The sequence below is a fragment of the Coregonus lavaretus genome (assembly GCF_964263955.1).
Source record: "Coregonus lavaretus genome assembly, chromosome: 9".
Classification (NCBI taxonomy): Eukaryota; Metazoa; Chordata; class Actinopteri; order Salmoniformes; family Salmonidae; genus Coregonus; species Coregonus lavaretus.
Window position 1 is genome coordinate 34004748 of NC_139996.1, and position 27931 is coordinate 34032678.

Genomic DNA, 27931 nt, shown 5'->3' on the forward strand with positions numbered 1-27931 from the left:
AAAATCCGGGACACCCAAATTAGTATGATATGTTATGTATGGTATGTATTAATTTGTGGATGTCCATCATCCATTTCGTATGATATGTTACGAATTGCAATTTGTAAAATGTTACGAATTCCAATTTGTTGTGGCTAACATTAGCTAGGTGGCTAACATCAGCTAGGCTAGCGGTTAAGGTTAGGAGTTAGGTTAAAGGGTTATGGTTAGGAATTAGCTAAAAAGTAGTTAAGTAGTTGCAAATGACCTAAAACGCTCAAGTTGTCCGTGATGAGATTCAAACACGCAACCTTTGGGTTGCTAGACATTCACGTTATACGCCCACTCATCCACCCTCCTTTCATTTTTACCTTAAGTAACCGTCGGTCTTATTTAACCACACCAAACGTAACATATACTAATTTGAGTGTCCCGGACTTTCGTTTACTGTGTTACATCTAGTGTAGGAGACCAGGCTGACTCTTTACATCAAATACACCAAATAGACAAAGGAAACGGGAAAACTCTTTATTTTCTCCTCCCCAAGCCTTGATCGTCCCATGATCAAACATTTTTATGGAGAGAAAGAAGTCCATTAAAATCCAGCATTATTTGCACTGACGCATCAAAAAGAAACTAAAGGAAAAACATTTCCACATACATTGCATCTGAGACAATGCTCTGGCTTGCTTTCTTGATGTTGTCTAAGGTAAGGTATGAACGTGATGTGACAGTCTAGCAGTCTTGTCCTTGATCCACAGCTGTCAGTCACTGTTTCCTTGGCCAATAGCAGAGCTGCAGCCACAGGGGGGTGTCATCAGGTTAGGCTGCCAGGGATTTAAACTGTGTGAGATGTCATATTGGGAGGAAGGGGGGAGGTGTCATGTTTGAATGCACAACACCAAAACCACAATGCCATTGAAGTTCATTTAACAGGTTTTAATTCATATTTAGTGATTATGAAGAAAGAAAATCATAACCTATGCCATTCTGGGCTGGAAAACACTTGATGGAAACGCTGCTAATGACTTAGAGTAACAGTAACTCATACAGCTGTGAAATCAATGATGTTGGCAGCCTGTTTGTGTGAATGAGTGTGTGTGTAAGCGTGTGCGTGTGTCTGAATATGGGTGCGTGTCTATCTGCAGACTCTATATCTCTTTATGGGAAAGATGCTCCCGTCCACGCTACCTTCGCTGTCGCTGCTGGACTCAGAGTCGCTGCTGCCGGAGTAGGCTCCCAGGCCCGGCAGGATGCCCACACACACGGCGGCCGATGGCAGGTGGAGGACACCTGTTGTCTTTACTGTGGAGCCCTGCTCACCCGCACCTCCGCCCGCCTCCTGCTCTGAGAGCACAACACACTGCCAGTCACACTTACTGATGTCAGTGAAGTCATATGTGTGAGATAGAAGAGTTTGTGTTAGAAGAACATTCAATGGTGAAATGATGAGCAGATGTGACATTATAAGAAGCTCTCAGCCCACCTGTCTGGCCCCCATTCCCTGCTGCAGACTCCTCAACCTTCTGTTTCTTGCTATTGTCTGAGGACTGTGAAGAGCTGCAGGAGAGAGGAAAGTAAACAGAAAGACTAAAGAAACATGCAGATTAATTCACTTTTTCCCCCCCATTCTCAAATCCACAACCAACTCCACCACTCCCCTATAATTGTGTTACATCCTCCAACACTATATCCAGATGCATTGAAAACTGTGACCTAGGTCTAAAAGTATTGTGGCCACTGGCCTCACCTGCGTCGCTTGACCGCCCCAGCCAACAGGTGTGCCTGGGACAGGTGACTGGTCTTGACCTCTGCTGGTTTAGGTCCTGCCCTCCTCTCTGGCTCCTTCCGACTCTCACTGGAGGCCAGTTTTTTCAGAGCACTGTGAGATCCAGGAGTTAAGGAGAGGAAATGGAAGAAAACACACAGACGTGCAGATCCTAGATGTGATAATTAACTGCTGATAGGAGTGATGGGGACACCAGGTGACTCACAATTAATTCACATCTCACAATCACTTCCGAGCAGAAAATTGCCCACTGGGCTAGCACTGACTGTCAGAATGGATTTTCCAACAATGTTTGACTGAGTGAGTACAGGAAAATAAGTGGTACACACTCAAATCGCTTTGGGGGTTCATCTAGCCTCAGTCCAGGTGTGTCCTCATAAATCCAGCCTGTTCTTTCCACTTACTAGTCCATCTGTGGGCCTCCACCAACGCCCTGGAAAAGTGACACACTTTGAAGCTAAAAACAACCCTGTGACACTGGTGGGAAAACTAGCTGAACTAGGACAAATAAAAATATTACGAGAGGATCTGGCTTGATGGTTCTCAGCAGTAAGCACTTCAAACGGTCTCCTATCAGTGTAAAGGCCAGCCCTCAGTAGGATTTGGTTGCCATGACAATGCATCCTCTTCCATCTGCAGACAAACCTGATCGTCAGTGGAAAGAGGGAACATTTATTTTCTCCCTTACATGATAGCATAATGGTCTGATCATGCTCCCTGCATCATGATTGTACATGACAGCCTGATTGAGACAGATCGCAAGAAATGAAGGCTATCAAGTCAGTCACGTTATAAGCTATGGCTGAATTTAGAATGAATCACCACAGGACCATGGCTCTGAGCAGTGCTGAGATATGTGGCGTGAGAGCAGCTTTGCATACATTAACATACGTTCATATCAGTTAATAAACCTACCATTAAAATTATAGACTGATCATTTCTTTGTCAGTGGGCAAACGTACAAAATCAGCAGGGGATAAAATACTTTTTTCCCTCACTGTACATGCTAAAAGAAAGGAATGAGGTGCGTAGATAACTAAGTGTGTCATTATAGCAAAGTATTTATAAACAAAAGATCAGATCGCTTAAACGTTTTGTTCATTTTTGTTCTATTATCTATACAATAACTGATTTTGGCCCAATACAGTGAGGGAAAGAAGTATTTGATCCCCTGCTGATTTTGTACGTTTGCCCACTGACAAAGAAATGATCAGTCTATAATTTTAATGGTAGGTTTATTTGAACAGTGAGAGACAGAATAACAACAAAACAATCCAGAAAAACGCATGTCAAAAATGTTATAAATTGATTTGCATTTTAATGAGGGAAATAAGTATTTGACCCCCTCTCAATCAGAAAGATTTCTGGCTCCCAGGTTTCTTTTATACAGGTAACGAGCTGAGATTAGGAGCACACTATTAAAGGGAGTGCTCCTAATCTCAGTTTGTTACCTGTATAAAAGACACCTGTCCACAGAGGCAATCAATCAATCAGATTCCAAACTCTCCACCATGGCCAAGACCAAAGAGCTCTCCAAGGATGTCAGGGACAAGATTGTAGACCTACACAAGGCTGGAATGGGCTACAAGACCATCGCCAAGCAGCTTGGTGAGAAGGTGACAAGAGTTGGTGCGATTATTCGCAAATGGAAGAAACACAAAATAACTGTCAATCTCCCTCGGCCTGGGGCTCCATGCAAGATCTCACCTCGTGGAGTTGCAATGATCATGGTGGTCCTCTGTAGCTCAGCTGGTAGAGCACGGCGCTTGTAACGCCAAGGTAGTGGGTTCGATCCCCGGGACCACCCATACACAAAAATGTATGCACGCATGACTGTAAGTCGCTTTGGATAAAAGCGTCTGCTAAATGGCGTATTATTATTATTATCATGAGAACAGTGAGGAATCAGCCCAGAACTACACAGGAGGATCTTGTCAATGATCTCAAGGCAGCTGGGACCATAGTCACCAAGAAAACAATTGGTAACACACTACGCCATGAAGGACTGAAATCCTGCAGCGCCCGCAAGGTCCCCCTGCTCAAGTGAAAGTGTTGTGGTCAGATGAGACCAAAATGGAGCTCTTTGGCATCAACCCAACTCACCGTGTTTGGAGGAGGAGGAATACTGCCTATGACACCAAGAACACCATCCCCACCGTCAAACATGGAGGTGGAAACATTATGCTTTGGGGGTGTTTTTCTGCTAAGGGGACAGGACAACTTCACCGCATCAAAGGGACGATGGACGGGGCCAATCTTGGGTGAGAACCTCCTTTCCTCAGCCAGGGCATTGAAAATGGGTCGTGGATGGGTATTCCAGCATGACAATGACCAAAAACACACAGCCAAGGCAACAAAGGAGTGGCTCAAGAAGAAGCACATTAAGGTCCTGGAGTGGCCTAGCCAATCTCCAGACCTTAATCCCATAGAAAAATCTGTGGAGGGAGCTGAAGGTTCGAGTTGCCAAACGTCAGCCTCGAAACCTTAATGACTTGGAGAAGATCTGCAAAAAGGAGTGGGACAAAATCCCTCCTGAGATGTGTGCAAACCTGTTGGCCAACTACAAAAACTTCTGACCTCTGATTGCCAACAAGGGTTTTGCCACCAAGTACTAAGTCATGTTTTGCAGAGGGATTAAATACATATTTCCCTCATTAAAATGCAAATCAATTTCTAACATTTTTGACATGGGTTTTTCTGGATTTTGTTGTTGTTATTCTGTCTCTCACTGTTCAAATAAACCTACCATTAAAATTCTAGACTGATCATTTCTTTGTCAGTGGGCAAACATACAAAATCAGCAGGGGATCAAATACTTTTTTCCCCTCACTGTAGGCCTGGCATATTCCCACGTTCAAGAAGCTTTCCGTTTTGATTGGGTTATTTTGCCTAAAAACCTTTAGGCCTACCTATAGAAAAATGTAAAAACAACTATTTCTGCCCAGCCAGGCAAGAGTGGCCAAAAGGGTGTTAAGCATCCCCAGTGGCTCTGCAAGTGTGGAAGGGATATTCTCCCCTGCTGGCCGGCTCTCCAGGCACCATCGCATGAGCCTGACGCCACAGACTGGCCAAACTCGTGTTTCTAAAAATGAATGCAAAGGCACTAAGTCATTTTTCATTTAATTTGTATTTAATTCTAATTAAGTCACAGCCTATATGCGCAATTTCAAGACTATAATGATTTAACACAACGAAATGTTGTTTAAATGCTGAGTGCTTCATGTCCCTACCAACCTATTATGTCACGCTCGCTAATGCTTCACAATGCATTTCTTTGTAGGCTATAGCCTTGAAATAATATAGCCTAAATAATTCATTTTTGTTCATTCTTAGGCTCCCTGTCTGGCTCCTGACCTATTTAGAATGTTTACATGCTGTTTAATATGACATGTAGCCTATTTGAAATGATGTGCGTTTCTTACATTCACCTTTTTATGTTTATTCAAATACTTCTAATTCAAATCCATATGGTTTGGTTTCAATACTTCAAAACCAAATGGTAGGTCCATGTAGTCACAGAAATAGGTGGGTGTTGGTTAAATTGTGATTTTAATGAATGGAGCGGCAGTCTTTTTTCCTGTGAGCGCAGAGCGGTTTTTAGCAGAGGTTGAAAAGGACATGGAGCAGTGAGCAGCATTTCCAACCGCTCAACTCCGCTCACATGCTCTGGTTCTGACCTGAGGCCTGTAGACTGACTGCCTCCTCCTGTCCATCAGGTGAGTGGGGGAGTAAAGGGGTAGGACAAGCCTCATTTACTGTCAAGAGAGCAAAAATCTCAACCCCACCAAAATATTGTGAAAGAGAAAGAGCGAGAAACACATGGAGAGAGTATGAGAGTAGTTGACTCTCACATTCGTCTCTAACACCTAGATCCATTATTTGTGTGACTCATGCCCACTAAATGTTGCCCTATTGACAGAAGAAAAAAAATCACCAATAAAATGACATGAAAATGGATACACCGTGTTTTTGCTCTCTTTCTGTGTGTGTGTGTGTTAAAGAGAGAGAATTAGAGTGATGGGGAGAGAGTATACAGCTGAAACTGAAAGGATATTCTGTACTCTTTTAGTTCATGCAGCTCCTCGTCTCTGCGTTGTTTCTCCACCAGGCTCTGTTGCCTGGAGACCTCATCCAAGAAGTGAGACTCATCCTCATCCAGGCCTTTGACCATGTTCTCTGTGGTGAAAAGACATTTCCATGGAAAATAAATTCTAACTACTGTAGTACCAATACAACAATACTCTCTAATCATTTCAACTTAAGGCCAGGGGAGTTGGAGAAGGGTTTTTACATATACAAAACAACATGTTTTCTATTTTTCTGAAATGTCCTTGCTTAAAGAGCATATAGCTTTACAAGACACATATGGCCACCAGGGTGACTGCTAATAGTAGGCTGGTCACCAGGGAAACAGAAAAGCAGGGAAGCTACTATGCCAGGCAGAAGGCTCCACTCATTCCCAAGACTAGGTCATAATCTCCTCCTGCTCCTCTTCTAATGCATTACATAGTTCCATCTGTTCACACAAACAGGTTCATAATATAAAAATGTACACACACCCAGAATACAAAGACTTTGTACTCAACAGGTCCAGAGTCTGACTATCCATTCCATAAATGCGAGAGTTTAATCTGAGATATCCCATGTGAAGTCCCAGCATGTGGTAGGGGCTGTTGCAAGGAAAGTGGAGAGGGACTAAAATAAATGAGAGCGGGACCCTTACTGAATTTAAACTGCTCATCGTATTCCTCCTGCTTCTTGTCCTTCTGCTCCTGTAGCCGCTCAAAGAGTGAACGCCCATCATACTCTTCCTCAGGAGCCTCTGAGTCAGGGAGACAGCACAAACACACAGAAAAAATAGATATGCAGATGCTTAGTGTACAGGCATGATGAAAGATATTGCTTGTGTCTGTGTACATTTTGGGAGGTAGGGTGGAGTTAGTTGCAGATGGCTTACCCTCTGGGTCCTCTGGCTTCCTAACTTTTTCCCATTCCTCCTGTCTTTGCTTCCTTTTCTCCTCGATCTCAGTCTCTGACACAAATTTCCGACTGAGGTCTACACCCCCGGCCGCTGGCACTGCCATTGCACACCTTGAAAATGTATATGCACAAACCTGAGCTCAAACAGCAGCATCCACAATAGACTAACGGAAAAACACATTATATATCTGTAATAGCAAACAGTTGTTAAAGGGGAAATCAGCAGTTTAAACGATAACAAAGCTCAACCCGCCCCTGTTTCAGCAAAAAGCTGAAGGATGGGTCTTGAGAAATGCAACCACTCAAATTCATAGACAGAGCTATGGATGCACTGACATCCATGATATCAAAATTATAGTTTTAAACATGTTGAGGCTATATAGTGTTAGTTTACATTTACAAACATTGGAGTAAAACAAGCTTATATTTTGGATTCTTTATTTTAGCCTTATTTTACCAGGTAAGTTGACTGAGAATACATTGTAATTTACAGCAACAACCTGGGGAATAGTTACAGGGGAGGGGAGATGAATGACCCAATTGGAAGCTGGCGATGATTAGGTGGCCATGATGGTATGAGGGCCAGATTGGGAATTTAGCCAGGACACCAACGTTAACACCCCTACTCTTACAATAAGTGCCATGGGATCTTTAGTGCCCAGAGAGTCAGGACACCCATTTAACGTCCCACCCGAAAGACGGCACCCTACACAGGGCAATGTCCCCAATCATTGCATTGGGATATTTTATTTTAGACAAGAGGAAAGAGTGCCTACTGGCCCTCCAACACCACTTCCAGCAGCATCTGGTCTCCCATCCAGGGACCAACCCTGCTTAGCTTCAGAGGCAAGCCAGCAGTGGGATGCAGGGTGGTATGCCGCTGGATTCGGATGGGGTAAGACAGTTGAACTAAGCTAATGAGGCATTTATACGTTATATTCTTCAAGAATCAATGGGTACATGTCATGAATTGACGAGTCAAAAAAATGGATGTAACAACTGGGGATTTCCCCTTTAAAGTTGTTCCCCTTTAAAGTTAAAAACAAACTGATGCTTTTTGGATCCATCAAAATAAAGGTATACTGTGGAGATTGATAACTTACTTTACTTGCCTCAACTCAATCCAGTAGAACACAGACTGACACCAAGTCAAGAAATCATCTGTTGAATAGAATATAAAATAATTAAGAACAGTGTGCTTAAAGGAGAAATAAGATTAACAATTAGCGTACAAGAGTGTTAAAAAAAAACCTACACACACAGCACTCTACATGGTTGGTAACAGCAATTGGTTATCGCCTATTGATAATTTATGAGGCTATGCCTCCCTCTAGTGGTCGACTCAAGAAATGTGTTGTGTAGCCGTCTTCGCAGTGTTTCCCAAACTCTGTCCTATGGCCTCCTGGGTGTACATTTTGGTTTTTGCCCTAGTACTACACAGCTGATTCAAATAACCAACTCATCATCAAGTTTTGATTATTTGAATCAGCTGTGTAGTGCTAGGGCAAGTTTGGGAAACCCTGGACTATATGCTAGCTATCATATTATATTTTAGCTAGCTTCTACCAAGTGAAGTAAGGGTTGTCTTTAAGGTTGATATTCTATTTTTGTAACTTGCGTTTCCAAAGAAGTAGCTGCTATCTATGGGTGAACCTACTAAACTATTAGCTAGGCCTACATACTATTGGATACCTGCTGGCTAGGTTTCTTCTATCCGACAAAACTCAACTCCACGATTTACGATAGAGTTGAGCAGCGTTTAGTGTGGGCGGACTGGTGATCCTACTTCACAACCTGACGTTTTCTATTTAAAAAAAATACTGATTTCAGCATCCATAGAATAGCACGCAATTACACAGGAAAATGTCATCTGTAACTGGACTATTCTTTGGGTGCTGAAATCAGTAGTTTTTTATAAAACGGAATTGTATGTTATGTCGGAGCTCCAGTCTGCCCACAATAGTCGCCGCTCAACTCCATCCTAAATCATGGAGTTGACTTTAAATCGGCTAGGTTCCTTACTCTCCCAACTGATCAGTCAGTTATTAGCTACGGGCTCATAAGATTATAGATTAGCTAATCAATAAGAAAGGATTACAAATAGAAACGTAGAGGCTAACTAACACTGCTATCTTGCTAAATACATTGTATAGCTATAGAAAGCTTTCTAGCTCGCTACTGAAGCGGTCTCTCTAGAAAACGAGTTAACGTTAGTCGCCAGCTAGCACGCAGCTCGTTGATAAATCATGGCTAAATACCACTTCTATAATGTAAATAAATATATATCTGCGTTCAAAAATGATTACAATAGTTCATAAATTAACCAATGTTCGTACATTTTGGATTACAAATGTGACATTTAATAGTTAACAACATAGCTAGCTAGGATACTTGTACCTAATCCACGGAGCCACGTGTCACAGTAAATATGTTCCGCATAGTTTGTGAAGAACCAATACAGTTCCCACTTGTGCATCGGGCTGAATAATTGTAGCAATCTATGTAAATAAATACGTATAAACCTCCACTGTGTCATGCAAATTGTGTGGAAGATTATTTTTGTAAATCCACTAACCGAGCCATAATGTTATACATTTTCAGCCAAAAACTATGCTGATATACTGAGCTACATCTGAATGGCTCTGGATGAATTCACGCACATACTTTATTTTTCATTTTTCTGCTACCTGTATCACAATCTAATTTGCAACTGCAGATTAGAAATCCTAAATTATGAATATAGAATTTACTGGTTGTAGAACGATTCTGGATGATTGAGAATTTCCATTGACATCACCACCACCACTCCAACCAATTACTGCCGTAAATTTGTTTTCAGGTTGGATATTCGGATTTTGCTTGTCATTCTCTTCGACGGAAGGTCCTATGATTATTCGAGTGATACATCCAGAATAAGATGACGATAGAGAGCAAGGTACACCGTTTATTTTCTCCGTTCCGGGTTTCAAAAAGTGACTTTATGTTGGTTTCAATGGGGGAATATTATGCACTCGCGGGTAAGGGACCGTCTTAAAAGTGCAATCAGCAGAACCTGGCGTTTGCAGAAAAACTACATTTTTATCTCAAATTAGAAATCTAGATATCTTAAACCAACTTTGTTTTTTTCCCACAACAATTACATTTTGACAATTGACATTTATTTTTATGGATTTTATGTAAAAATACTTTTGGCTGTTTTGGTTGTCAGAGCCAATTTGCCTCTAAACAGAACATGTAAGGAGTAGGGTTAGGCTTTTAGTCCATTATTGGGCTAACTTAACTCAAGCCCTTTCTGACCAACTTGAGCGTATCCAGAAGCATGCTTGCAGAATCATCCTCGGCATGGAATATCCTGGATACAACAATGCTCTGACTTCACTATCACTGCCCTCACTTAATGAAGAGAGAAACTGTGCCTGGACTTTCAGGCAGGTCACCCGTGATACAAGTCAGTATTTGACGCTTGAGAAACATGGATGAATGCCTAATTCGGATGTGAGACTTTGAGAGCTTGTAGCAAGCAGACTTTTCTGTCTTACTGTTCAAGTTCCCCTTCAGAGACTGGTTACCTGCCTGCCGAGGACAAGTGTCAAGCAGATCCTGCCGCAGTACACATCTGCTTTCAATTCCACAGGCCAGGAGTCCAGGATTGAGAGATATAAAAAGTCGCCCATTCCATACCTATGCAAATTAATCCACAAAAATCCTGAATGTACAAATTGTCATGAATTTCACTTGTGATTTAAACTTGAATGTGTTGTTATTGTGTATGTATTGTAATATCCATGTATTTCAGTGTCTTCGACTGCCATATGGGATATCAGTAACAACTTGAACTTGAATGTGCTAGAGATCTACATTTGCTCCAGGGGCACAGTACTACTATGGCTGACCCTAAAACAACACATCTCACTGCACCTATCTGGTGTATGTGACAATAAAACATTCTTCTTTTTTTTCTTTTTTTTTTTACAGACAAGTGTGGTGTGTTCGCTGACCTCTAATCAAAGCAAATTACTTTTTCAAAATTCCCTCCCTTTGATTTTCTACAAATATGTATCCTATTATGGCTTTGGATATTCATTCACGTAGGCCTACATATCTAATAATCAATAGCTTCCAGTCCAAATGACATGTACATCTAAAACCACTTGACCTCCACAGTACACCCATTATATAATTGCAATTTTTAATTTCACAGATTTTATATGAATATTACCTGTGATAGGTCTAATTTTCAATAGCTCACTCTCCATATGAGCTGCAGATCTACAGACAATTGCGGTGGTTCCATGACCTCTCTTATCAAAGGTACACCTTTTATTTTTTCAAAATTCCTCCCTGTTGATTTTCTACAAATATTTATTATATTACAGCTGTGGTTATTAATTTATGTACAGATCAAATGTTCAATAGCTTCCAGTCCAAATGACATATACATTTAAAATCACTTGAGGTTAGGTCTCTGACCGCGCTCATCCATAGGCATCGTACCAAAGACAGTAGTTTAGAAACTCTGTGCTAGTACAATACAATAGCGAAGCGCGCATCGAGCTCCTCCTGTCCTGGTGACAGCTGATCAGATGGGGGATAGCTGACACTACGGAATTAGCTAGCTATCAGTACAGCCGTCAACGAAATTAAACAAAGGGGTTTGAGGGCGTATACTCGATTGAATCAAGAAAGAGTGGATTAAATGTGAACGTTAACTAGCTTGTTCTAGTTTGCCAGCTCGCGCTAGCAAGCGTCCCTTTTTTTTATGGCTAGCTAACTAGCAAGGTAGGCTACACGTTAGCTAGCTAACCTAACATAAACGCTTTTTTCGTGAAGCTTTTCAGAGGCCTGTTCATCCTGACAATTTATTGTTATAGTTAACTAACGTTAGCTAACCGAGGACACTACTAGCGCATTTGCTAGGTAAGTAGCTAGCTTGCGAGCTATTTTTCGTTAACGTTGCTACTAACGTAGAACCAACAAGCATCTCATGAGAACCAACATTAGCTAATGTTGCTAGCCTAGCCATATTTCTAGTTATCGTGTAACATGGGGGTGTGGGAAATGGCTAATGTTAACTATTTATGTTAGCTAACTATCTGGCATCAACAGGTTAACGTTAGTGTGCTAATTTGGTAAACTAATTCTAGCTAGTTTCAGTTCAATAACTTCGCTCAGTCAGATATAACTAACGTTAATTAACTAGCTAGTACAAGTGGGGTCCCTAGGTAATTCATTAGCAGTTTCAACATGGCTGTTACAGCCAGTCAATGTATCCTTGGCGTAAGTTGGTCATAGCAAACTAACGTTAGTTAACTAGTCAGCTACATTTCACTGAAATATAACTGTGCCAAACATTCGTCTATAATGTTTGGTAGTAATGTTATGTAACGTTAATCAGCAACACTAGATAACGTTAGCTACATAATTTTATTTTGCCGAGTATTTTGTTTTTCTTCAACATGTAGCTATTCTTTCTATACATGTTCTTTTACACAGGTTAGAGTTTGGGAAGTGCACGTGGACTTCCATCCAGTAGGATGGTTTTTGCTCACTGTAGCACTGCTGATCTGTGCTACTCCCTCCTAGCTATCTGCCATCCATCAGCAGTAGCACCATGACTGACGTCCCCACCCGGATCATCATGAGACGCCTCCACCAGTGATCCAAATGATATGATAGTAGCTAGCTGGATTGGATTCTGTGCCAGCAGGAGCCTTGCGCAGGTTCTGCTGCTCTCTTTGGAGCAGTTATCACTACAGTTTTGGGAAAGCCTCGGGACAACCGGAACTATGGGAAACAGCTGCGTTTGTAGAGAAGAAAGTGATGTGGAGGATGGATCGGCAGCTCGCAGGCAACTCAGACGAGTTGATCACCCCACTGGCGATCCCCCTGAGGCGCGAAGCAGTCGGCCCCGGGACCCTGTCAGACCCCCGCGGCGTGGGCGGGGACCCCATGAACCCCGCCGGAAGAAACTAAACGTGGATGGGCTGGTGCTGGACACACTAGCTGTGATCAGGACTCTAGTTGACAAGTAAGTGTTTGAAATCTTAAGATGTTTGAGGGGTGTGTAAACTCTCACTCGGGATAGGCTTACATCTTGGTACAAGCTTGTTGGTCATTGAGGTGTTGCTATCCTCCAGACAGCCTCCTCTGCTCCCTCAGAACCCTGTCAATAGTGTTTAGGCTGACAGAATGCTTCCTCAGAGCTATAGAGGTCTGGGTCTGATTTTACTATCAAATGATGAAGGACTTGAACCTGTGAGCAGAGACAGATTCTCCTCCAGGAGGAGTTCCCAAGGGAGCAGTAGGTCTGCTGTCATTGGTCAGATTTATAGGCAAGATGAGGGAGGCCGATGGGCCAGCCTTGCTAGCGGGCAAAACAACATCCTCAACAGTTGCAGCCGCACACCCATCCGTCACACTGTTCCACTTTGCCTCTGGCTTGTCATCTGAATTTCGTAACTACTTAGAGCAAGAGACGTAACAATGCACCCACACACATTACAGGTGATGATTTAGCTTCACTGTCACAAGATTCTCTGTTCACAATCACGTTGTTTTTTTCAGCGACCAAGAGCCCCCCTACTCCATGATCACGCTGCATGAGATGGCAGAAACGGGTAAGACATGTCCTTATATGGTGATGTAATACATGGATTTCAGGATAAGTTTCTCAAAGATTGTTCATTTTCTTCAGTATGATTTAGAACCGTAAGAGGAACTCTGTCCTCTGTGGCTGTCTCCTCTGTGTCAAATGAAATAATTAGTGTGTCCTCTTGGCAGCTGTAACCTCTGGATATCGATAACTAGTGGATCATAAGGTTGCCCAGGCTTTGCCAGTCATTACTCTTTGTTCAAGGCTCTTCTAGCCCACACAATGATACTAATGCAGGCTTCCCATTCAGTCTCTAAACTTTGCGCCTGCCTATTAGTCATGACAATTTCACCCGATCCCACAGCAAGATTGTGTTCATTCTACATTATTGAGACTTGCTTGTAATGTTTTACTATTCCGTATTAATGCTACTAATTTTGAGAACCAGACCCATAGTGCCAGAGCATTGTGCTAGTTCTTGGGGACAGTGAGTGGCAGGTCTGAGCCTCTCTTTGGCTGGTTTCAGAGGTGGATCTAGCAGGGCCTAACTGAGTTTTAACAACCGTATCCTTCCCCGCCAGCCTGTCTCTCCCCTCGTTGCCACGGCTGTGTGCTGTTTACTTTATTTATAAGTACATCTGTTCTTTTGATGGTTGAGAGAGAGTGGTAGGTTTGGAGCAGGGCAGTAAGGTGTTGAGTCACTGCTATGGGGAGGGTAGAATGGTGTTATTCCTGGGCCTGTTATCAGGAATAGGAGTGGGATTTTTCCAATATTACACACTGATGTTGTGGATATCTGTAAAAGGGCAATACCACGTTATCGGAATTACGCTGAGACTCAGATTTTGTAACTTTAAAATGTATGCCAAACAAAGTTGAACAAACCATACAACTACACTACATGGCCAAAGGTATGTGGACACCCCTTCAAATTAGTTGGTTCAGCTATTTCAGCCACACCCGTTGCTGACAGGTGTATAAATTGATGACACGGCCATGCAATCTCCATAGACAAACATTGGCTGCAGAATGGCCCGTACTGAAGAGCTCAGTGACTTTCAACGTGGTACCTTCATAGGATGCCACCTTTCCAACATGTCAGTTCGTCACATTTCTGCCCTGCTAGAGCTGCTCCGGTCAACTGTAAGTGCTGTTATTGTGAAGTGGAAACGTCTAGGAGCAACAACTGCTCAGCCGCGAAGTGGTAGCGCTCAAAAGTTCACAGAACAGGACCGCCGAGTGCGGAAGCAATTAGAGCGTAAAAATCGTCTGTCCACGTTTGCAACAATCACTACCAAGTTCCAAACTGCTTCTGGAAGCAACGTCAACACAATAACTGTTCGTCAGGAACTTCATGAAATGTGTTTCCATTGCCGAGCAGCCGCACACAAGCCTAAGATCGCCATGCGCAATGCCATGCGTCGGCTGGAGTGGTGTAATGTTCGCCGCCTTTGGACTCTGGAGCAGTGGAAATGCGTTGTCTGGAGTGATGAATCACGCTTCACCATCTGGCAGTCCGACGGACGAATCTGGGTTTGGCGGATGCCAGGAGAACGCTACCTGCCCCAATGCATAGTGCCAACTGTAAAGTTTCAGCATGATAATGCACAGATCCATGTTGCAAGGATCTGTACACAATTCCTGGAAGCTGAAAATGTCCCAGTTCTTCCATGGCCTGCATACTCACCAGACACGTCATCCATTAAGCATGTTTGGGATGCTCTGGATCAACGTTTACGACAGCGTGTTCCAGTTCCCGCCAATATCCAGCAACTTCGCACAGCCATTGAAGAGGAGTGAGACAACATTCTACAGGCCACAATCAACAGCCTGTTCAACTCAATGCGAAGGAGATGTTGCGCTGCATGAGGCAAATGGTGGTCACACCAGATACTGACTGGTTTTCTGATCCACACCCCTACCTTTTTTTTTTTAGGTACAGTATCTGTGTCTAACAGATGCATATCTGTATTCCCAGTCGTGAAATCCATAGATTAGGGCCTAATTTATTTCAATTGTCTGATTTCCTTATATGAACTGTAATTCAGTATAATCTTTGAAATTGTTGCATGTTGCGTTTATTTTTGTTCAGTGTAGTTTGCAGGGGTCTTTACTTCAAAATTGTGTTTTGATGTATTTCTAATACCTTCAGACTTTATCTGGTGGATGTTTTCTAAGAGCCCTTTTCCATCTGTTTTACTAGAAATAAAAGCCTTTGCTTATTCCTAATTTGTAGGATGTAAAATGGTTGAAAGATGTATATGGCTTAATTTCTCAATATAGACGCTTAGCTTTCATTTGACACCCAATTTCATATACTCCTATGAACTGTTGCTGTTCATGGGTCCTTTTACATGGAAATGCCCAAAATACATCCATCCGCCTTATATGCTGCTTTTGCCACAGAAGTTAAAATAGAGTTGCATAGTTTTATCACAAGGAAAGGTTGGAAATGAGTTGATTCTTTTGAATTAAGGAAGGCTAGGGGGAAGAGAAACCCAAAACAATACCTCACTTTCAACAGTAATTGAGTTTCTGGCCAGTTGAGTGATGCATAAGAAAGCCTCCAAGCAGACATGTTTAGACACTAAACCTCAGACAGCACATATCTGTATCTAGTGTGACAACTCCAAAGAGGCTGTTAATTAACCAGTTTTGCTGTCCCCTGCTAACCCCACCCCCTGTGCCACCCGAAGATGACGGCTGGTTGGAGGTGGTCCAGTCTCTGATCCGGGTGATACCGCTGGACGACCCACTGGGACCAGCTGTGATTACCCTGCTGCTTGACGAGTGCCCACTGCCCACCAAAGTGAGTACTAGTTACCATCTGGGTCTCTTCTGTGTAATGCCTCCAAGATCTGTCTTCCTTGCCTAATGCCTACACAGAACTCAAATTCAAAACTCAACTTCCCAAAGCATGACCACCCACTCTTAAGACACTCCTTGAGAGCAGCTGATTACAACATACCAAGCTCATGTTCCAGTAGTGAGGGGGGAATTGATAGTTACTAAAAAGGACTAGGGTTGAGGAGTGATGTTGCCACTATGGTATCTGTAAAATGCAGGAATGATGGTTGGAGACAAGGTTTCCAGTTCAGGGTATTTATTAACTAACTAAAAGGCACAGTACAAGGACACAGGAGCACATGGGGGTAGGATGGAGATTTGATGGCTTGTAAGGCCAGTAGGTAAGTTTGTGATACAAAATAGAGATACAAACACATGTTAACATACAATCATGACTGACAAGTGCAAAAAGGAGAAGAAACGGAAAAGTATCAAACAAACTGAGGATATACACTATATATACAAAAGTATGTGGACACCCCTTCAAATTAGTGGATTCAGCTATTTTAGCCACACCCGTTGCTGACAGGTGTATAAAATCGGGCACACAGCCATGCAATCTTCATAGACAAACATTGGCAATAGAATGGCCTTACTGAAGAGCTCAGTGACTTTCAACATGGCACCGTCATAGGATGCCACCTTTCCAACAAGTCAGTACGTCAACTTTCTGCCCTGCTAGAGCTGCCCCAATCAACTGTAAGTACTGTTATTGTGAAGTGGAAACGTGTCGGAGCAACAACGGCTCAGCCGTGAAGTGGTAGGCCACACAAGTTCACAAAAAGAGACCGCAACACTCACTACTGAGTTCCAAACTGCCTCTGGAAGCAACGTCAGCAATATAACTGTTCGTCGGGAGCTTCATGAAATGGGTTTCCGTGGCCGAGCAGCCGCACACAAGCATAAGATCACCATGCGCAATGCCAAGCGTCGGCTGGAGTGGTGTAAAGCTTGCCGCCATTGGGCTCTGGAGCAGTGGAAACTGGAGTGATGAATCATGCTTCACCATCTGGCACTCCGACGGACAAATATGGATTTGGCGGATGCCAGGAGAACGCTACCTGCCCCAATGCATAGTGCCAACTGTAAAGTTGTGCAAAGCGAGGTCCATACAGAAATGTTTTGTCGAGATCGGTGTGGAAGAGCTTGACTGGCCTGCACAGAGCCCTGACCTCAACCCCATCGAACACCTTTGGGATGAATTTGAACGCCAACTGCGAGCCAGGCCTAATCTCCCAACATCAGTGCTCGACCTCACTAATGCACTTGTGGCTGAAAAGAAGGAAGTACCCGCAGCAATGTTCCAACATCTAGTCGAAAGCCTTCCCAGAACAGTGGAGGCTGTTATAGCAGCAAAGGGAGGACCAACTCCATATTAATGCCCATGATTTTGGAATGAGATGTTCCACATACTTTTGGTCATGTAGTGTATCTTAGTGCCTTGCAAAAGTATTCATCCCCCTTGGCGTTTTTCCTGTTTTGTTGCATTACAACCTGTAATTTTTAATGGATTTTTATTTGTATTTCATATAATGGACATTCACAAAATAGTCAAAATTGGTGAAGTGAAATGAAAAAAATTACTTGTTTCCAAAAATTCAAAAAAATTAATAATGGAAAAGTGGTGCGTGCATATGTATTCACCCCCTTTGCTATGAAGCCCCTAAATAAGATCTGGTGCATCTTACCTTCACCGGTTTGAGTGTGTCAAGAACTGCAACGCTGCTAGGTTTTTCACGCTCAACAGTTTTCCGTGTGTATCAAGAATGGTCCACCACCCAAAGGACATCCAGCCGACATGACACAACTGTGGGAAGCATTGGAGTCATGATGGGCCAGCATCCCTGTGGAACACTTTCGACACCTTGTAGAGTCCGTGACCCAACGAATTGAGGCTGTTCTGAGGGCAAAAGGGGGTGCAACTCAATATTAGGAAGGTGTTCCTATGTTTTGTACAGTCAGTGTGTACAGAGCCTTCAGAAAGTATTCACACCCTTTGATTTTTTCCACATGTTGCATTACAGCCTGAATTTAGAATGTATTAAATAGAGATGTTTTGTCACTGGCCTACACACAATACCCCATAATGTGAAAGTGGAATTATGTTATTAATTATTATTAATTAAAAATGAAAAGCTGAAATGTCTTGAGTCATTAAATATTCAATCCTTTTGTTATGGCAAGCATAAGTAAGTTCAGGAGTAAAACATTTCTTAACAAGTCACATAATACATTGCATGGACTCACACTGTGTGCAATAATGGTGTTTAACATGATTTTTGATTGACAACCTCGTCTCTGTACCCCAACTCACTCTGTGTGCAATAATGGTGTTTAACATGATTTTTGATTGACAACCTCGTCTCTGTACCCCACACCATACAATTATCTGTAAGGTCCCTCAGTCAAGCAGTGAATTTCAAACACAGATTCAACCACAGAGCCCAGGGAGGATTTCCAATGCCTCGCAAAGACGGGCACCTATTGGTAGATACAAATACAAAAAGCAGACATTGAATATCCCTTTGAGCATGGTGAAGTTATTAATTACACTTTGGATGGTGTATTGACACACCCAGTCACTGCAAAGATACAGGCGTCCTTCCTAACTCCGTTGCCAGAGAGGAAGGAAACCGCTCAGGGATTTAACCATGAGGCCAGGCCAATGGTGACTTTAAAACAGTTACAGAGCTTAATGGCTGTGATAGGAACAAAATGAGGATGGATCAACATTGTAGTTACTCCACAATACTAACCTAATTGACAGAGTGAAAAGAACGAAGCCTGTACAGAATAAAAATATTCCAAAACATGCATCCTGTTTGCATCAAGTCACTAAAGTAATACTGCAAAAAATGTGGCAAAGCAATTAACCTTTTGTATTTAGGACAAAAAGTTATGTTTGGGGCAAATCCAATACAACATTACTGAGTACCACGCTCCATATTTTAAAGCATAGTGGTGGCTGCATCATGTTATGGGTATGCTTGTAATCGTTAAGGACTGGGGAGTTTTTCAGGATAAAAAAGAAATGGAATGGAGCTAAGCACAGGCAAAATCCTAGAGGAAAGCCTGATTCAGTCTGCTTTCCACCAGACACTGGGAGATGAATTCACCTTTCAGCAAGACAATAACCTAAAACACAAGGCCAAATCTACGCTGGAGTTGCTTTCCAAGAAGACGGTGAATGTTCCTGAGTGGCTGAGTTAGAGTTTTGACTTAAATCTACTTCTGAAACTATGGCAAGACCTGAAAAATGGTTTTCTAGCAATGACCAACAGCCAATTTGATAGAGCTTGAAGAATTCTTAAAAGAATAATGGGCAAATGCTGCGCAATCCAGGTGTGGAAAGCGCTTAGACTTATCCAGAAAGACTCACAGCTGTAATTGCTGCCAAAGGTGCTTCTACAAAATATTGACTCGGGTGTGAATACTTATGTAAATTAGATTTCTGTATTTCATTTTCAATAAATCTGCCAACATTTCTAAAAACATGTTTTCACTTTGTCATTGTGGAGTATTTTGTGTAAATGGGTGAGGGAAAAATGTAATCAATTTTGAATTCGGGCTGTAACACAACAAAAGGTAGAATAAGTCAAGGGGTATGAATACTTTCTGAAGGCACTGTATTATGAAAGAAAAGACGATGAAGTAGATTTCAAGAGACAGTGTTTCGCTGTGTAGGGCTTTCAAAACAGTGCTCGTTTCCCTTCCTTTGTCAGGATGCTCTACAGAAGCTGTCCGAGATGCTGAGCCTGAGTGCCACTGTGGCCCGCCAGGATGCCGTCATCCCTTCTAAGCACCGCAACACTACAGCTGTACTGGGCTGCCTGGCTGAGAAACTGGCTGGTGAGGGTGGATGCAACCTGATCTCCCTCATCTCTTACACACACAAGTTTGTTTTACTATCCTTTTGGGGACCAAACGAATGATTCCCATTCAAAATCCTATTTTTCTTAACCTAACCTTACACCCAAAACCCTAAATCTAACCCCTAATTGTAAACCTAACCATTAAGCCTAAGAAAGTATTTTTCCTTTTGGGGACTGGCGAAATGTCCCCACTTGTCCGAATGTTCCTTGTTTTACTAAACTTGTGAGGACTTCTGGTCCCCACAAGGATGGTAAAACCAAACCCCACACACACTTTCTCTTACAGACACACACACACACTCTTGAACTCACATAATCAACAGTGTGAATATGTATGCAAATGCTCTCAAACGCCTCAGGTTATTTGACCCTAGTTGCCCAACCAGAATTTAGCATACCAAATGGTCATTGTGAACTGAAAGAGCTGATCCTGCAGGTTTGAGTTGTATGCCTGTCATGACATGGCCAAAGTGCTCTGCCTTTGCTCTGACAGTTCTGCTGAGCCTGCAGCACTGGCCTGGGAAGAGGGTGGCCAGGGTGAGACAACACGGTCTCTGACATACCCAACAGGGGTTGCCTCTTCTATTCAATGTCTGTTTGTTTACACCCCAAACTGTGAACTACACTTTGTCTTTCTCTGGAAGCGTTGAGTGTTACTATTTTTCTTTGTATTATTCTTTTTTAACTCTACATCATTGGGAAGGGCTCGTAAGCAAACATTTCACGGTGAAGTCTACACCCGTTGTATTCGGCGCATGTGAGACATAATATTGTGGGGGGTTTTAAATAATTTTTTGGGTGCAATCCTGTGCTTTTACTGTGGCTCTTAGCATTGTTCCTTCACCTAACGCCCACTCCATATGTCTCATCTCTCAGGTCCAGCCAGCATTGGACTCCTGAGCCCTGGAACCCTGGGGTACCTGCTGGAGAGCCTGGTGAGAGAACACGCCAAACATGTAGAACCACACAAATGCTGTTGCGCTGCCAATAGTCATAAACTTGGGTTGCATGTAGAATGAGGCTGAGACCTTGTCTAATTGATCTGAACATCTCTGTTCCCAGAGTTCTGAGGCCCATCCTACTGTAATGCTCTTTGCTCTCATAGCCTTGGAGAAGTTCTCTCAGACCAGTAAGTTTGTCCCCTTATCCTGCACATCCTTCTGAAGGTTGCTATGCTAACCCACTGGCCATGAAATGGACTAGTAGCTGTTCTATTTCCCTTTTTGCAGGTGAGAACAAGCTAACAGTGTCTGAGTCGTGTATAAGTGACCGGCTGGGGATTCTGGAATTGTGGGCTGACCACACAGACTACCTGAAGCGCCAGGTCGGCTTCTGTTCCCAATGGAGCCTGGATAACCTCTGTGAGTAGTAGGCTACATCATGTTAGGGAGGACAGTTCTCATCCACACACTATGTTGTTGTGTATGACTGACTGACTTAATATTCCCTCTATCCTGTCTCCTCAGTCCTGAAAGATGGCCGTCAGTTCACCTATGAGAAGGTGAACTTGAGCAACATCAACGCCATGCTGAACAGCAACGACGTCAGCGAGTATCTCAAGATCTCTCCCAGTGGACTGGAGGTGAGGGGGGCCTCTCTCTGTAACAAGCCTGACAGAGCAGTGTGACTAGAATAATCTCTACGCAACTGTCTATAGGGGCACTGTGTTGCACACACACGAAGTGATTATACTTTATGTTCGTCATCTAAATGCCAGTATTATACTGATCAGTATCATAATCCTGTTTCATAGAGATAATGGATCTGCCCTTTTCTCCCCTCTCCCAAGGCACGCTGCGACGCGTCCTCCTTTGAGAGTGTCCGCTGTACCTTCTGTGTGGACTCAGGCGTGTGGTACTATGAGGTCACAGTGGTCACCTCAGGGGTCATGCAGATTGGCTGGGCCACCAAGGACAGCAAGTTCCTTAACCATGTATGTGCTCACATGCTTTACTGATACACACAGCAAGCAGTGTTTATTTATGCTATTTATGCTAGAGACTGAATGCCACAATGTGTGTGCTTCAGGAGGGCTATGGGATAGGAGATGATGAATACTCGTGTGCATATGATGGCTGCAGGCAGCTAATCTGGTACAACGCTCGCAGTAAACCACACTCCCACCCCTGCTGGAAAGAGGGTAAGTGCACCCCAAACTCCATACAGTATCATGTTGTAGCTCAGGCTGTAATGGGGAGATGTCTGTCAACACCTCGACTTACACACATTTGTTACCAAACTACTGTCCCTTACAAGTATATGCTTAAGCCTTACACTTTCTTTGATCTGTAGGAGATGCCATAGGTTTCCTACTGGACCTCAGTAAGAAGCAGATGCTTTTCTACCTGAATGGACATCAGCTCCCCCCAGAGAAGCAGGTGTTTTCCTCAGCAACGTGAGTATACACACCCTACTCCTGCTTGCTCCATTTTCTGGCCATAATCCAAAGTGCACCCCACACATGTATTAACATATTCACATACTGTACATTTCAGTAACTCACTGCCACATCCAATATCCTCCCTATTTAAAAAAAAAAATGTTAAGTCATTTTAGCAGACGCTCTTATCCAGAGCGACTTAGTGAGTGCATAAATGTTTTCATACTATTCTTCCACTTTCTTTAGTCTTTCTACTTCCTTTCTTTTTCCAGGTCTGGCTTCTTTGCAGCAGCAAGTTTCATGTCCTACCAACAATGTGAGTTTAACTTTGGGGCGAAGCCCTTCCGCCATCCCCCGTCTGTCAAGTTCAGCACCTTCAATGACTTTGCCTCGCTGGCGTCTGATGAGAAGATTATCCTTCCCAGGTAAGTCTGAGCTAATGGAACCTTGAGCAAAATTGTTAGGCTCTAAATGATCACTAGTTGAACAGGACAACTGCACATTATGTGAACTCCCATGTAACATTTAGTAACTGTTTGTGCTTGTGTGTTTTCCTCAGACACCGGCGCCTGGCCCTGCTCAAGCAGGTGAGCATCAGAGACAACTGCTGCACCCTCTGCTGTGACCAGATGGCTGATACAGAGCTGAGACCCTGCGGACACAGGTACAACAACTTCCCTCTCTGTTTCACCCCTTGTACCTATATTGAGTATCTAGCTATTTGCCTGTGTGTTACAGCTCCTTACGTGGTCTCTGTGTGTGTTTGTGTCTGTTTCCTTAGTGGGATGTGTATGGAGTGTGCCTTACAGCTGGAGACGTGCCCGCTGTGTCGCCAGGACATCCTGACACGTGTCAGACTCATCTCACACGTGTCCTGACACATCACCTCCAAACCAGGACATGAACGCTCCTCCCCTCCTCCAATCATCTTTATCCCAGGAATCAACCCGACCAATAGGACTGTGAGGCTGTGCCAGGATCCCTGATCGGACCCTGAGCCTAATGTGAGGAGGGAGTGATGGGACCTGACAAAGACCTCCAGGAGAGATACAGTGTGGGGGATAGTGTAGGGAGAATAGGACAGGGAGGGGTAACCTTTTCTTCTGCTGCACTCCATGAATCGTTCTCTCTGTGAGGAGATGGGCCCCACACCCTGAGAACAAAAAAGTGCTTGGAGAGTGAGGGGGAAGTGGGAGGAAGACAATTAGAGACATTACCAGGCAACAGCATTTCCAGAATCACCCCATCAATCTTAATGTCATAAACTCACACAGTGTCTGCACATGGATCTGCCTAATGTTCCCTCCCTTAGGCTCTGGTCAATGTGTCCTGTGTATCTCTGCTCAGATGTTTTACATGTATCTGTGATTCTCTTGTTTTATTCTGACTATACGTAAAGGCACAACAACAACGAAGAGACATCCTTGGTTGGCTCAGTTGGCGGTGATAATGATGTTAAGGCCCTGCTCAATCATACAATACTAACTGAGCACAGATATGTGTCCATCTCTCCTCTACTTGATGCATTTCTGGGTTGATTGAATAACCATGCTGTTATAAAAGAGATTTCAAATTTAACAAAATAACTGTTATTCAAAATACTATTATATTTGTCTACAATTAAAACTAAATTTAATGAAATTAAGTTATTGAAATCAAAGCTAATTGGGATCGTTTTAAACAGTATAGCATGACGTGGTTGTGGAAAATTATTCAAACAATCCTAGGATGTTGTCAGAAGAAACTACACATTTGGTCAAAGTGTGCATATATGGAGGACCAATTGTCTCCAGTCCATTCCAGACAATTAATTAGTCATGGAAGAAATTAAGAGTTGAAAGTAAAATTGTATCTATGTCTTTAATGGAGTAGCCCCAGGGGTCACATGTGATTTACTGAATAATCATTGTTTTCTGGATTATGATATTTGTAATAAATGTATTGTGTTGCATAGTTGCTTGTCAAAGATGCCAATTTTATTTACATGAGTTAGCAGGCTAGCTACATCACCAGTAAACGCATCGTCAGTCAGAATGTGTGATGTCTGCCATGCCGCATTATCATGGGACGAAAAGGAAAATACATTTAGTCCATGATTGCAATAAAGGACCTATTAACTTAAACATTTAACATTCATTTCAGTTCAAACGATGTTGAGAGCCTGACCATACTGTACTCCCGAATATTATTAGCTGGGATCTGTTTCCTCACCGGACTGAATTTACTGAAGGGAGCGTTTTTTTTTCTTCGTTGTCTTGGTTATTTGTTGCCTTGGACGCGATTACCGAAAATCAAGACAGAATGACACGTTAGCTTGCTAGCTAAGTAGATTTAGAATGGACGTTAAAGAGCGAAGTACATGACAAATTGTAAATCATATAAAAAATAAAGTCGGAGAAATATGGCAATGATTGCTATCTATTGCTGAGCTTACGTTAGACTTTAATGTGAAAACTTGTTTGCATGCTAATTAAACGTTAGCTACCGTTAGGCTAGATAGCTAATGTGTTGAAATGCTATTTCATTGAGATCCTATTGTAATTCCTAATTCTATGCAATATCTAATGTTATTGTGCAATGTCTTATTTATTTATTTTTAGATATGCTGGGTGGTGGAGAGAACATCGTTGAAATGGTGGACTTAGAGGAGGATACTTTTTCTGTTTCAAAGTATGTGTGTCCGTCTGTGTCTGAGGAAGTGAGTGAGGTAGCGAAGTTAGAAGGGAATTATCATTGTCATGATGGTTTATAGTGTTTGGTTGCCGACTACGGTATGTTTTATCCTCACCAGCTCATCAGATGTTGATGCTGCCTTTGATGCTGTCATTGGGAGTATTGAAGACCTCATCATGGGTAAATTGGACACAAGACAGTGTTTTGTGTCGGTCTAGACATGTTTCAGTGTGTAAATGTTAAATGGATTGCTAATGTTACACAATTTCCACCTCAGAGGATGACTTCCAGCACCTGCACCAGCGCTTCATGGAGAAACACTACCTGGAGTTTGATGACTCAGAGGAGAACAAACTCACCTACACACCCATCTTCAACAAATATGTAATTGCAGTGTTAATGTTAATCTGCCTCCCTTATTTTAACTAACTGTCATGTACGGTAGAGCGTCTTTAAAAAACGTATCTATGTGAAAGTATATCTCGATCATACATATTCTGTTTACTTCAACCTCCTCAGATTTAGATGCTTGAGAAACGCCTTGAGCAACAGCTGATTGAGAGGATTCTCTGTTTCAACATGCGCACATTTAACAATTTACTAAAGTAAATTTTCCCTCAGGAGTAACTTTACATGCTGCCACTAGGTGGTACATTGCCCCTTGTAAACCAAGTACACCTCACTGCAGAGCGCAACATGTATTGGTTCTCGTTTCACAAATATATATTTTTTGTTTAAGGTAGCACAAAGATGAAGTGTCAGGGGACATCTTCAACACGTTGCTTACTTTTACAGACTTCATGGCCTTCAAGGAACTGTTAATTGACTACAGAGTAGTGAGTAACAACCCAGAATGTTTCTAACCTAGGATCTGCACTAATGATTTGTTAGAGAGGATTGTGTCTCCTGTATGTGGTGTATGTTGTTGTGTCTCAGAAACATAGAGATAGGTGGAGGACTCTAGTGTCCAAAAGACAGTTTAGTATGGGCAGCGCCGTTGAGGACTTTCACCATTTTGAAGTAGTCAACTGGGTGGGACTTCCTATGGGTTAAGGAAGGATCACATGATTCCATCCACTTGTGAGGAAACATTCCATAAGTGCAGGTGGCAGTAAATCGCCAACCTTGGCTTTATACCTGTTCAAACAAAACACTCTAGGTGCCAGTGTGCACCCTTACAGTTTGTTTGCCAACTCATAGAAGTATTAGAAAAAGAAAATGGACTACCTCAAAATGGAGATGGCATTCTCTGTCTTCAGGAGAGGGAGGGCTGAGGGCTGGACCTCAGTGATGGCCTAGTGGTGAGGTCGCTCAGCTCTAAAACCTCTAAACCCATCACCTCCAGAACAACAGAACCGAAGTAACAAATGAAGAATCATCCCCAAACATACACATTCATGTCAAATAGTGAAGTGCTGCTGGTGACAGAAGATAAGTGTTCATGTCTTGCCCATGCTCGCCATTCACAGGGGACTACAAGTTAGCTTAGGACTAAACAACGAACTTATTGGAAAGGTTATCATGTCTGTCTTGTCCCCTGCTTTTGTGTTTGAACTGTTGCAGGTTTGCAATGGGAATGTGTCTAAGGTTTTGTATTGAATTTGTGAACTCAATGACTTTGAGTTTTGTATCTGTGATTTTTACATCATTACACATATGTCTGAAGTTTCTAAAACAAACACCTGACCAAAGGGTCTTTTTTTTACGTCATGCATTTTAGACAGACTAAGCAGTAGGAACATTAGGAACACTTGCTCTTTCCATGACATAGTCTGACCAGGTGAATCCAGGTGAAAGCTATGAGCCCTATTGATGTATTGGCTTTTAGACAGTTAATTTTCCATAATTTGTTGTCATGCCATACATGCTACATATCGATAAAGTTTGACTCCTGACCTACATCAAACTATGATGTTTGTGAAAATAATATTAACGGTAGGATGGGAATATTTATTGTCTAGAGTCACCTGGCTACTGATTTCCTGTGTTGTAAAAGGCAATAGATACATGTCTTTAAACACGCTTTAATGTCCTATGCATGGTGAAACTGTTGATAAACTCTGGTAGACACACTATTAGCCCTCGGTCTTTGTGCAACAGGGCCAATGTTGTGGTGACTGGCTTGTTCCTCCCAGGAATTATATGATCATAATGGTTATGTATGGGAGCATGTACAGTATAGTGTGTGATGTTTTGACTTAAATCGGCTTGAAAATATATGGCAAGACTTGAAAATGGCTGTCTAGCAATGATCAACAATCAATTTGACAGAGCTTGAAGAATCTTTGAAAGAATAATGTGGAAATCCAGGTGTGCAAAGCTCTTAGAGACTTACCCAGAAAGGTTCACAGCTGTAATCGCTGCCAAAGGTGATTCTAACATGTATTAACTCAGGGGTGTGAATACTTTTGTAAATGAGATATTTTTGTATTTTATTTTCAGGATTCTTATGGCTTGAAGCTGTTAAGAAGCCTTTTGTCATTATGAGGTATTGTGTGTAGATGGGTGAGATTTTTTTTTAATTTAAAACCATTTTGAAGTCAGGCTGTAACACAACAAAATATGAAATAAATCAAGGGGTATGAATACTTTCTAAAGGCACAGTAGGCCTACTGTCTGGATTAAGACATTGTCTATATCGGCTCTCAATAGCTTATTTTTTTTCGTGCCTGTCACAAACTCTAGTGTCCAAACGTGGCCTAGCCTATATAATGCAAGCATAGCCTACATTAATTTGCTTTTAGTTGCAAAATACAAATATTCACAATAACATTGCCTAAAATGTTTCCCTATGTTGTATCACCCCTTGATCATCATAA

At 42.5% G+C, this 27931-nt stretch overlaps 2 protein-coding genes and 1 pseudogene across 4 annotated transcripts; 2 read left to right on the forward strand and 1 right to left on the reverse strand.

The window, feature by feature from the left end:
* Positions 1-841: 841 nt before the first annotated feature.
* psme3ip1 (proteasome activator subunit 3 interacting protein 1) lies at positions 842-9224 on the reverse strand (the record flags this gene model as incomplete). Its single annotated transcript, XM_084168336.1, has 8 exons — positions 842-1326; positions 1466-1539; positions 1730-1861; positions 5803-5944; positions 6492-6590; positions 6726-6859; positions 7852-7909; positions 9146-9224. The coding sequence occupies 8 exons, from the start codon at positions 9222-9224 to the stop codon at positions 1118-1120; spliced, it is 927 nt and encodes a 308-aa protein (XP_084024462.1). The 3' UTR covers positions 842-1117.
* A 2033-nt stretch (positions 9225-11257) lies between these two features.
* rspry1 (ring finger and SPRY domain containing 1) lies at positions 11258-24559 on the forward strand. 2 transcript variants are annotated; one of them, XM_084168115.1, is made up of 15 exons: positions 11258-11665; positions 12242-12776; positions 13313-13365; positions 16037-16149; positions 19910-20036; positions 20936-20994; positions 21122-21188; positions 21289-21420; positions 21526-21641; positions 21849-21992; positions 22088-22199; positions 22352-22454; positions 22712-22864; positions 22999-23103; positions 23221-24559. In XM_084168115.1, the coding sequence occupies exons 2-15, from the start codon at positions 12418-12420 to the stop codon at positions 23315-23317; spliced, it is 1740 nt and encodes a 579-aa protein (XP_084024241.1). In that variant the 5' UTR covers positions 11258-11665; positions 12242-12417; the 3' UTR covers positions 23318-24559. The 2 variants fall into 2 exon arrangements, with proteins under 2 accessions (XP_084024241.1, XP_084024242.1); XM_084168116.1 differs by having other exon boundaries at positions 11309-11665; positions 12332-12776.
* A 216-nt stretch (positions 24560-24775) lies between these two features.
* On the forward strand, positions 24776-26476 carry LOC311134458 (ADP-ribosylation factor-like protein 2-binding protein; annotated as a pseudogene). Its single transcript has 7 exons — positions 24776-24794; positions 25040-25127; positions 25231-25292; positions 25390-25505; positions 25638-25717; positions 25852-25948; positions 26372-26476. The product of its transcript is annotated as an ADP-ribosylation factor-like protein 2-binding protein (transcript).
* The last annotated feature ends 1455 nt before the right edge of the window (positions 26477-27931 follow it).

Bases quoted from the DNA above. Each gene is read 5' to 3' on its own strand.
- rspry1 (XM_084168115.1), top strand. From the start codon at position 12,418: ATGATAGTAGCTAGCTGGATTGGATTCTGTGCCAGCAGGAGCCTTGCG. The intron at 16,150-19,909 runs GTGAGTACTAGT...TTCCTTTGTCAG, and splicing joins AGTGCCCACTGCCCACCAAA to GATGCTCTACAGAAGCTGTC. The intron at 21,421-21,525 runs GTGAGTAGTAGG...CTGTCTCCTCAG, and splicing joins ATGGAGCCTGGATAACCTCT to TCCTGAAAGATGGCCGTCAG.